Here is a 12318-nt window from a genome sequence, read left to right on the forward strand (position 1 = left end):
ATACACAGAGCAGGTGTTCTGCCATTTTATCCAACTCCCCCTTAATTTTGAACGTATTCCCTTATTCTCAGTGCTGCTTTTTGATTGATATATTAACAGTTTGCAGAATTACAGTACATTTCAAGTACAACTCAATACAAAAACTGTTAACTTTGAGTGGATGACACCATAAAGCATTAGACATGTTTACAATAGGGTCCACCATTTTCAATTAATCAAAACATCAAGAGACGTACGAATATACACTATAGTCAAAACAGGAAATCATAGAGGAGGTAAAAAGGGAAAAGATCTAAGAAACATACTGTTGTAGTATACAACATGCTGTGTACTCATACAAGGTACTTGTATGTGAATATGGAATGTACTTGATATGTATTGTGTACTGCCTGGAGTGATAGACTGACTGTCTTGATAGCCACTGGAGACAGCTCATAGAGCAAGGTCAACTTGCTGCTAGCTGATGTTATTGTTATGTCTCAGTGGCACGGCATTAGGACACCAGGATCCAGAGGTATATATGATTCTGTATGTGTAATAAACTTTGTGAACGTTTTAATGTGACCAGCCTCGTGTCATTAATCTTCTCCCGGGCCGGCCTGTCTGTCTGTCCGCCGCCGAACCACGGAAATGTTCAACCGGGTTGTCACACACCAGAACCAGATGAGGGTCCAGTACTTAGTATATAATCATCATAACACATACAATTAGGGGATAAAGGGGTGGGTGGGGGATTCAGATTTGACAGGGGCCAGTTTTTAATGGCAGCCGTAGGTGCCCTTTGAGAGCAGTTTTGAAGGAGTAAAGGGATTCACATGTCTTGATGTCATGTCTCTTGACTGTTGGTAGAGCAAAATTAATTTAGTCCCTTGTTTGTGCCGAATCTGGGTTGTACATGGTTTGTTGAAACCCCTCTGGTGTTGTGGGTGTGGACTTTGTTGACATTAAGGAAGTATTTAGACAGTTACATACATGCACCATTATGGGTATCTTGCTGGTGTAGCGAATCTTGTGGACCAGACCCATTGCAAGATGCTGTACTGTACTCTGTCGTAAACCCTAAGCCATTCCAGCCTGTCAAAGTGGGCATGGGTGAGGTGGGTTCGGGAGTGTGCAGGCCAAGTAGTAGCCTGACCAGTTTGTTTTGGGAAGTCTGGAGCCTTGCCCTTTATTAGAGGTGGTACCAGGAGGTGCATGCATACTTGCATAGTCGAAGAAACATTGTACTGGTACTGCTGCCAGTAGATGGAGACAAATACCGGTAATCTGTTTTCAACGTCATCCCACGTCATTTACGCGCCGGTGTCGGTGTGATCTCAGCACATGCGACAGTACCACAATGTTTTGAAATAACCAGGGGTTGTCTTTTATGATATAGGTTTTGTACTGGCAAATTAATCATGCATTAATTCGTGACGCATAACCGCCCGGTTGTGTTGTTAGGAAGGAATCGCGAGCATGCCTAAATCACTCAAGAAGTCCTGCACCGGCGTCCAGACCTCCATTAGCAAGTATTTCGGGGGTTCGAGCGGCAAGAGTGATTCTCATTCTAACACCAAATCAGGGAATAACCATAATAAAAAGCCCGCTGAGCAGCACCACCAGCTTTCTAGAGGCAAGGTGAGGTAGTAGTAGTAGTCCTATCACACTTCATTGTACTTGAACTGATGTCATGTCACCAACACCAGTCACCAATCAATGTGCAGTGTATTATCCACCACCATAGCTTGTACAGTCATGTATGTTCGACAGTTCGAGAGATGTTTACTTGTGTCTTGCTGACTCTTGCAGCAGAAGCACGTCTCCTCTGGCTCTGATGATGGCTTCGGGTTGCCAGGAAAACGAGCTAAACGGTCCCACAATGGTCACCAGGTGGAGGATGTGGACTGTGAGGATGTATCCGACCAGAGCGTCAAAGAAGGTGTGTGTGTGTGTGTGTGTGTGTGTGTGTGTGTACTGACTATTCTTACGTTACGAGGACCAAATGTCCCCACGTATAGTAGAATGTGAGAGATGGTCAGATGGACGTTGTGCCCTTGGCTTGATTCCAGACGTAATGTCATTACATCTGATCTGTCATATGTCATGACAAGCAAAAAAGGGTGATTTTATGGTTATAAAAAGATTTCTTTATTGGTAGAAAAACATTCAGGTTAGGATTAGATCTTTAGAAGTTAGTTAGTTTTAGAGATTTGAGATGGAATTATGCCCATTAACAAAATAGACAATCAACTAGTCTGTGGGCTTGTAGATCAGATATATTCAGCCAGTGTGTGTGTGTGTGTGTGTGTGTGTGTGTGTGTGTGTGTGTGCGTGTGTGTGTGTGTGTTTGCTCCATAAACATCTGATTACTTTGACTGAAGAGAAATCTGAATGAACCCAGCATATTACAAATAATAGACACCAAGCACTTAATTCTGAGTAGGAGCAACTATTCAATAGTCCCCTGTACTGTCGTAATGCCATTTTAGGCATTTAGCAGATGCTCTTAATCCAGAACGATTTACAGTAAGCAGAACAAAACATGGTAATACATCAAATACATAGTCATCAAGAATCATACGGAAGCTAATAACCTAACAGTGGAATACTATATAATGAAACTATGCGTATACCATAGGGCGTATACACAGATAATACATAATGTTTCCATTATTGTATTTCCTCTTTCTTCAGAGACCAAAACACCATCGTGTCGTGTAGCAGCCGGCCTCTCCTCATACACCATGGCACGGCTGAAAGGTTTTGCCTGCTTAACTGAGCCCCATGCCATGATTGAGGGGGAAGTGAAGGGACCTGGTGACACCACAGGTGCAAGCTGTGACCCAGGAAAGACAACTACGCCCCCTTGTGATGTTAGTGAGAAGTGCCACAATAATGACAGACTCCAAAAGAAAGAGAGGGAGGCAGAAGTCACAGAAGAGTGGAGACAAGCAGGTGAAAAGCAGGTAAGAACTATTATCTTCACGGATGCTGTCAAAGGCATCAACTCGTCCGGTTTATTTTCATTTTTATGATTGCACATACAAGGAATTTGTCTCATTGAGGATGGCACATTCCATCGAAACAATGGTGTGATACGATTGAAATCAACTATTTACAACTATTTGCTCAAAATAAAGATAAGCAACAATAAAAAGTAAGCACAATTAGATAGAATGTAGGGCTGCACAATTCTTACTAAATTTTAAATGTTTTAGTTTTAGTCGACGAAATACGACAGTTGACTTAGTCTACTATAACGTATATTTACTGGCCGTGTTGGCGTTGAAATGCCTCAGCTTCTACAAGCTCAGATCATCTATTTTCGGAGTGTGATATTTGCACACAACAACAAGCATAAAATGACTGATCTACTTGATCTCTTCTCCACTAGTCCCTCCCTAACATTTTAGTCTAGCTTTAATTTGTTGACGAAATTGTCAGTATATTTAGTCATAGTTTTAGTCATCATAGCTTAGTTTTTATTGCATTTTTATTTAGTTTGTCAGTGAAAAAACCTGGTCGATGAACTGTTGTTTGTTGAAGTGAATTTCAACTGGTTAAAATATAGGTTTGTTTGGTCCATCTCCAGGGGTTCAGCATGACCAAGTTTGTCAAGCCAGGAGGAGGAATGAGTGCAGAGCGGAGTTCTCCTTCTGACCAGCCCTGTAAACGCTCTACTAAGACTGTTTACACGCCCCTGGAACAGCAGGTTATCCAGATAAAGGAGCAGCATGGGGATGCATTACTGGCCGTGGAGTGTGGATACAAGTACAGGTTCTTTGGAGAGGATGCAGAGGTTTGTGCTGTTGAACTGGTGTCATTCCCAACAAAAGTGTGTGTTGTTTTCATAATCGATCATTTTCAAAATGACACAGATGCTATTCCGGGTTGAATAGGTTAACGGGATCTGTGCCGCACATTTACGACCGTCGTTCAGGCTTCCCTGCCTATGATTAGAACCCATTTTGACCTGAGATCAGATTCTAAAAATGTCTTCTACATCCTGACAGTTTTCTGAAAAAGCTATGTTTCTATGTCAGTGGTTCTTCGATTTTTCAAAAATAGCAGACCAAAAGGCCGCCCAAAATGGGTTAAAGTTACCTTCGAACAGCCACTGCACCGACCGCTGAGTTGCTTGTCATGAAAATCAACTTTAAATGTTTTTTCTTTTTGCGTGGCTTTCGCCTTTATTTTATATTTTTTTATGGAGGGACAGACAGTAGGCTGACAGGAAATGGGGAGAGAGATGGGAGGAAGACATGCAGTAAAGGCTGTCGGGATCGGGAGTCGAACCCGCAGCACACTGCCAGACTGGATTACCAGCCAAGGTGCCTGGACCATTGAGCCATGGCCCAGGCCGAAAATCCACTTTAAAACGGTGTAATCGCTTGTCGTAGAGTTGAAAAGTATTCCAAGGTGGCAATGACAACAAGAGACCGGACGAGGGAATGACAACAAGAGACCGGACGAGGAAGCTCGGCAGCTTTCCCATTGTAAACAATAGGGACTCCCTTTGCACGCCGGCGCGACAGACCTTTTTTGCGATGACGTCATCAAAACGCGCCTGGTGGATTGCACGTATGACTTAAAACTGATTAAAAACGTGGATTAAACAATGAAAACATAACTCGGGCAACTCTCGAATCGCAGGGAAAGTGTTCTACAATTAATTATATAGTAGTAGTCAAAGTGGTAATACTAGGGCTGCAATTCAATTAATGTTTCACCCAGTTAACACTAGAGTAGGAGTAGCCAAAGTGCCCCTGGAGTCAGTCGCACCACCTCAAACGTAGCCTAGTTATAGCTTAAATGGCTTTTAAGTCAAGCAATTTACCGGTAAGCTATAACTAGGCTAAGTTTGAACTTAGTGTGAGGCTTTGATGTAAGAGCAATATGGCCACCGTGTGAATATGCTCAATTTGCTACTATTCAGCAGAGCTGAGGTTGTGGTGTGTAGACACTTTAAACCTGTCAACCCTATTTTGTTCAGTTATTATCCTATTTTATATCCTATTTTGTTCGGAAATGTTCCAAAATGTTCCATCACTATAGTGATAACCAATAATAGATCTACAAGCTCAGATCGCAGTGTAAAATAGGGCCCTGGGGCTTTGATGTGTAAACGATCGCATTTAGAACTACTTGTTGTGTATCTGTCTTTGTACTGTATGTGGGAGCAGATCGCTGCGAAAGAGCTCAACATCTTCTGTCATCTGGACCACAACTTCATGACCTGCAGCATCCCCGCACACCGCCTGTTTGTTCACGTGCGACGACTGGTCTCCCACGGACACAAGGTAGGAGAGGAGGGCAAACCAATCCAAGTGAGTTTTCACTCTGATTTCCCTACCACTCATCTGAGTAATGAGTTGTGCCATGAGTACTGAGTACGAGAAAGCCATGCAATTATTTCTCAAAATGAGGTAGATTTTTTGCCACAAATAAAAGCATAAACCTGTATGATATGAAATATTCATGATACATTTTCAGAGCTTTTATACGTGGGTAAGGCAACAATAACATAACTTTGACATAATGTATTCTCATGTTTTATAGCCATTCTATTAAGTTCTCTAATTATGTTAGCCTACTTTAAACACATAAACCCTCTATACTTAGTACACTAATATGTAGCTTATTGGGGTCGGTGCTGTACTTGGTCTGCTTTTTCCCCCTAGTATATATAGCAAATTATTATTATACAAAATGAAACAAAACGATTTTGCAAAACAAATCATAACACCTCTGGTCGAGGAGAATCATTTGAGGAGCAGTCTCTGTTTGCCCCATGGTTTCTGCCCGCCTGACGAAGCAAAATTATATCTGCTTTAGACCGTATCAGAAAACTGCAAAACAAGTTGATCCCAGTCTAGTATTCAAGTGGTGAAAATAATCATACTGTTGACTGTAGTGATTAATTTCTATTGATGATGCACTGATGAATGATGTGCTGATCCATCGTATAACAATACGCAGTTTAATAGAATAATAAATAGTTATTCAGGCTTAGTTTCCAGGCACTGTTCTGAGTTGAATACAAATTTCTTAGGAGCTCCTAAGTCTAAAGTTAAGTTGAATATTAAAATATGAATCCTCAAAAGTGTCACTGTGTTGTGTACAGCAGGTTCTTCTCAACTTGGTTCAGTGAACTGTTGTCATTGTTTCATGTGTAGGTCGGAGTAGTTAAGCAGACAGAGACATCAGCAATCAAAGCCTCAGGAGCCAACAAGAACACTCTGTTTACTCGTCAACTCAGCACTCTGTACACCAAGTCCACTCTGGTGGGAGAGGGTATCCTTTGTGTGTGTGTGTCTGTGTGTCACATACTGTGTAAAAAAGCATACTCCTTCAGATGAGTTATGCATTTAAAGGACTATAACATCATAAATGCGTGACATTTAATTTAGTTCGTAAATCTGTATTTTCTTCAGACTATTTTCAGCTTGAATGTTCAAATCAGTCCACACTTTGAAATGCTTTAAATAATATACATTTGAATGCTTACCCTACATACTCAGTTGACTGGGGTCCTCACGGCTCTGTACCTTTTGTCTCTCTTTCATGTGGGCAACGATAACCTAAAATAAATGGTCGGCATAATTCAGCAGTAATGTCAAGAATGCTGTGAGTTGTAATTTGGGATATACATGCCAGGCTTGTATGGTCCTTGATGCCTCATTTCCACTGAACTCTGTGTGATGTCTGGAATTAATATACTCAATATTCCTTCTAGTGTTCAACGCAATGAAATGCATTCATTTTACGGATTAAATCAAATGTTATTAAACCCAGTCAAGCACCTGAATTGAATGAAATACTGTCTTGTGCTTGTTTCCTGGCACACAATGCATTTCAATAAAAACTGAAGCACATCTGAGATCACAGAGGTTCCCGTAGGAATGAATTGACTAGATCGAATTACGGACATCGCACCGAGCACAGCGGAAATGAGGCGCCGTTAACAGATCCGTGTTCTATGCTCTGTATCTGACGAGTAGTACACATTTGAATGAAAGAAAATGCAGAGTGATTTCTTTAATCTTTGCCTGAGATGTGAACCCGGTGTGCCGTCTGGGAGACACGGAGGAGGGGGGTTGTGATGACCTGGTGTTGGACTCCTCTGACAGTTACCTGCTGTGTGTCAGTGAGAACTGGGACAAACCAGGGAAGCAGCTCACCATTGGCCTTGTGGTGAGTGGGATCATAGAATAGAATATTGATGGGAATCGGGAAAGCACAAAGGACCACTTCACCACTTTTCACATATCTTCATATCATTTCTACTTGGTCTGTGTCTCATAGGACTCAGGGCTGTGGGCAGTTTAGAAACCCATCCACCAGTGACATCATCGTTAGGTAGATTTATTTTTAAACAAGACTTTTTTTAAATATATATTTAGATTTTGAAATGTAACAAATTATTTGTAACAATTACAATTACTGTGATGCCCAACACGACCTACCTGTTCACCAAAAAAATATATATATTTAGATTTTTATTATCGTGAGAACGATGGCTTCCATTTTCGCATTGGAACTTTTCAGGAATAGAGCCTGCAGTTTCTATTAACTTGGATTTCCCATCGATGATGTCACTGGTGGACGGGTTTCTGATGCTATAGATAGAATATGACTTTAAATGAACACTCACTCTGGATTTCACTCAAAGGGAAGACATTCGTCTTTAGGTTTGTGTGCTGCGTTTGATGTAAGTAAATGACCTTTCATGCTGTGTGCAGGCGGTCCAGCCCAGCACAGGAGACGTACTGATGGACTGCTTCACAGACGGACCGTCCCGGTCTGAGCTGGCGGGACGGATCCTAAAGGTCAACCCTGTGGAGATCCTGGTACCTTCTGACCTCTCGGAACACACCCATAGACTGCTGCACAGCATCACCAATGCCAGGTGAGTGTCTGACAGCTGCTCTCCGATATCCTCACTGTCGGATGGAAACCTTTATGTCCCACAATCGTAACATTTTAGGAAATGGGGAAAAAATTCCATGCTTTTCAGCATAGATAGATAGATAGATAGATGTATGTTTGTGGGTGAATGGTGGCTGGTAACCTAGTCTCGCGTTACCAGACTGTTGCCTCCGCGATTCCAAACGCTTCATCATACATCTATATAGCATTCTGAGATTGTGGAATAGTTGTCTGGCTACGCGAGACTACTCAGTGGTAACCTTACCTTGTAATAAAACGAGACTATAGGATAACCAACTTCCTCTTCCTCCTTGCCCAGCAGGGAACCTCAACAATATACAATACATATATAGAGAGAGAACTACAAGCTCACAACATATCACATTGCCTTCTTGAGGGCTGAGACGGCTGTGGGTTTAATAGACCTCTTAAAATGTTATTTGTTTCCAATCATTGTGACTATCATCCCAGAGGCATCATTTAATTTGAATTTCTGTGAATGGAGATTGTAAGGGAAGATTTGACCCAAATCATCAACTGCCCCTTTAACTTGACCCCAACTAATAGTGAGAGCATGGAAGTTTCAGAATATAATTTAAAATAAAATGACAGTTTCTGAGGCAATCACGGTCTGTGAACAGGACCCCCCCCCCCCCCCCAGTGGAAAATCTTTCTAAATATACATTTACAATATTGTTGAGTTGTTTAATTAAGGACATTTACTTACAGACGTTACTGAGACATTCAGTATGACACCGGTTTAATGCGTTGTTGTGCCTTTCCTGTCCACTAGGGGGCAGTTTTCACTCATTTACCGCCATAACTTCACTGCAGTCTGAGGGATTGAGTTTTGATTTCCCCAGACTGCTGTTTTGTAACCACTCAAAAAGTACACAATAAAATCTATGCAGGCTGACAGATAAGTTGTGTCACTCTCTGGGTGCAAGCCAGGGCTTATTCAGTATCAATGATCAATTCTTGCAACATTGACCTCATAAGCAAACAAACAAAAACACATAGATAAAGCCCCTTTAGAATTATTTTAAAATAGCCTATTTTTGAAAATGTGTGAAACCTTTGCCTATAATTACATGCCCAAAATAGGGATGCCATGTTGAAGTGGTTAAAATCACAACACTGGCTGCAAAATATTATATGGATATATGGATCTGACTATTGCAGTGACAGGAAAGGGTTCCACTGGAGTTTGATTGCATTACCGTCTGAAAATGAAATGAGGGGGAGGGCAGGAGTGTAATGGATTCAATTAGAAGGCGTTAGATGGTTGAATCTTTTGTCGTCCCTGTCTTTCTCTCTTTGCTGCATTTTGCGTCACTCACCTTTCTTTAATCCCCCCCCCCCCTCCCCGTCCAATTAATGTACCTCTGTCTCATTTCCAGTTGCCTCTCCTCTTTTCAGCTGTCGTGTTTAGTCTTTATGGTGTAGATGGGCCTGTAAAGGCCAGCCCAATTATCCTGTTTGAACAGTGCTGCTCTCTAGCATTGTGCTCAGCTGAGACAAGACTCCTGTTAATTTGCAGCCAGTCTCATGCAGACACGGGCCAGGCTTGTCTGTTGACTGTTGACTTTTAGACAGAAGATTTGTAACGTGTTCACATGTGGGTGCAAGGGATAGTGAATGGAAGAAATGTGAAAGTAAACAACACTCTTCCTGGTGATTGTTTAGAATGTGACTGCGCCAGCTTTTGTACGAAATACACCATGGTGAAGGTTGAGAGCAGTGACTATTGGTGACCGTGACGAATAAACATTATCGTGACAGCTTCTACTTGTCTCCAGGGCAGGTTTGTGAGGCGGACTCCTTGGCAACAGGGAATATACAGTATGTGTGTATGTGGAGTGTCAGGTAATGAGTCCCTAGTTGAATGGTAGTAGCAGCTAGGTGAAATGCCAGAACCATGAGCCAGGACTGCAGCACTAGGAAGGATTCAGAAGTTCAGATCAGAACATCCGAAAAGGCCAATAACAGACACTTTGTGTTGAATATATTGCAAGATAAAAATGCATGTACAAGGCTGATACTCATAGTGCTGAACAACATTGTGCACACAGGCGTGTACATGCACAAAGATCCCTTAGTTTAATGCCAAGGTCTACAATTGTTGAACTGCACCTCAGAGAGAGAGAGAGAGAGAGAGAGAGAGTGTGTGCGTGTGTGTGTGTGTGTGTGTGTGTGTGTGTGTGTGTGCGCGCGTCCTCCACACCCTACACTGGCTCCCTGTCAAACAAAGAATCCACTACAAAATCCTGCTAACAAGCCACCCAGTGACCCAATCTGATCTTCTCCAACACTATGTCCCTTCCCGTCGCGTGAATTCCGTTTGGGTCCGAGCATAGGCATGGTAACGCCCCGCTTGCCTGTGATTGGCCTACCGACACTGTCCTCCGAGGTGGATATGCTGGATAGTTTGATGCAAGGTTATACTCCGTGGTGGTGGGAAATAATACAAGTTTTATTTTTGTAGAAGAGGCAAACTATTAGAGGCTAATATTGTTTATGCCGTTTGCTTTGATGGAATAATTGATTGAAATGTTTGTGTTGATTATTGTGTAATTTGTTTGTATGTGTAAACTTGAAACATTATTGTACTATAAAATGCCTATGCTCGGACACCCAACGGAATTCACGCCTCCCCCCCACCATTTCCCATGTCATGGGAGGGGCTTTCAATATGTATGTTGATGTAGGGCAGGCTACATAAATGAAATGTATTAAATATCTCAACATTACATTTCTCTATCATATTGATCATTAAATCATATCAATCATATTGAAAAACTCAATATTACGCAGCTGTGGTTCCCACTAGAAGGTATATTAAACTCAATCTGGGAACCCATTCGTTTTTGGGTTTTTTTGCCTCTGATGGCACAAACTCCTTTTTTGTGTAAAACAGGAACTTGGCTCCTCCCCTTTATTAGTCCACTTCCTGCGTGGTCGTGTGTTTACTGTGTATTCGTACTAACAACAACGTTACATGTGTAAGGCAGTAGTGCTGACAGGAGAGGTTATACTAAACTTGACTCATGCTTGAAAATGTAAGCCTAGACCAAAGTGTGTCTGGTCTGGGGCAGGATGCTTCCGGGATTTCTGGGAAGAGATCTATTTTCCTTGTTTTATTTAGAAGTCATGGGTTTAATACAGTAGCACCCCAAACAGCTGTCTCTGTAAACATTTTTGAGACACAACCTACTGTACGTCTTCAATTTAGCCATTGCAAATGGCATGCTACAAATGCATGATTACTAGTAAGTAGCTTATCAGTGACAGACAGTGCTCTGGCCACTGTGATTCATCTTCTCAACATGTAAGCTAAGCTGCTGTGGAACCTTAAACCTTGGGGAGAGAGTATGTTTTGCACTACGTGTGTGTGTGTGTGTGTGTGTGTGTGTGTGTGTGTGTGTGTGTGTGTGTGTGTGTGTTCTTTCCTACTAGGCTGAGGAATATATCCCACACTTTTCACATTGGCCTGTTATAGCGCCACCAACAGGTGGATTTATCAAAACACATTTTTGGAACAAAATGCCTCAAATCATCCAATTGCCATCGAAGGCGTAAGAAGAAATGGCACCCTTTTCACATTGGCCTATTATAGCGCCACCAGAAGGCCACAACCTGACCTGCCCTGGTGGAGTGCCCCGAGGGGCATTTTATTAGTGTGGTTGCCCTAACGGGTCAATATGTATGTTGATGTAGGGCAGGCTACATAAATGAAATGTATTAAATATCTAATTACATTTCTCTATCATATTGATCATTAAATCATATCAATCATATTGAAAAACTCACTATTACGCAGGGCCCTTTACCGTTTGTCGCAAAAACATGAATTTTGGGGGTTAAATCCCCTCCGAATTACTTACACATGATCTAATGTGTGACTTGAAATTGTAATTGGCTGGCAATATTAGTGGGAGGGGCATATGTAAGACACTGCGGCAACCACACTCTGCAAAAAAAAAAATTGGCGAATTTTCTAGTCTAGTATTATATATATGTTATAACTGGACCAACTGGTATTGCATTATTTTCACTTAGCATGAGCTATGTCCTGTTTTAAGTTTCTGAGTTAATTTCTAAGTGTAGCTTATCTTAGTTACTATTAACAGTCGTTTTGTCAGAAAACGACTTTCATTGCCTTGTCCTTGTGTTGATGTCATGCTGCTGCATTGCACCGTTCTGTGACAGAATGCAGCTGAATTGACGCGTTGAACGATTGATTTCCTCAGATGTGTAATTGCCTCAAATATGCACTGTATTGATCATTTCTATGAACTGTACCTTTCCAGTCGTGCAAATGGCTATAGTGGATGAATGTGTGTGTGTGTGTGTGTGTGTGTGTGTGTGTGTGTGTGTGTGTGTGTGTGTGTGTGTGTGTGTGTGTGT

General features: G+C 41.8%; 1 protein-coding gene across 2 annotated transcripts in view; it reads left to right on the forward strand.

Annotated features, from left to right (window-relative positions):
* The first annotated feature begins 1352 nt into the window (after positions 1-1352).
* Positions 1353-12318, forward strand: part of msh3 (mutS homolog 3 (E. coli)) — a 52755-nt gene continuing 41789 nt past the window's right edge. Inside the window, exons 1-8 of one of the 2 annotated variants that reach the window (XM_080765304.1) lie at positions 1353-1620; positions 1792-1921; positions 2677-2948; positions 3575-3781; positions 5166-5282; positions 6159-6276; positions 7037-7176; positions 7725-7891. In XM_080765304.1, the coding sequence (XP_080621430.1) occupies positions 1459-1620; positions 1792-1921; positions 2677-2948; positions 3575-3781; positions 5166-5282; positions 6159-6276; positions 7037-7176; positions 7725-7891 (1313 nt within the window). In that variant the 5' untranslated portion in view covers positions 1353-1458. The remainder of the gene's footprint in view (positions 1621-1791; positions 1922-2676; positions 2949-3574; positions 3782-5165; positions 5283-6158; positions 6277-7036; positions 7177-7724; positions 7892-12318) is intronic. The other variant, XM_080765305.1, reaches the window with a different exon arrangement.

Source organism: Protomyctophum bolini (genome assembly GCF_963924005.1).
Source record: "Protomyctophum bolini genome assembly, chromosome: 6".
Classification (NCBI taxonomy): Eukaryota; Metazoa; Chordata; class Actinopteri; order Myctophiformes; family Myctophidae; genus Protomyctophum; species Protomyctophum bolini.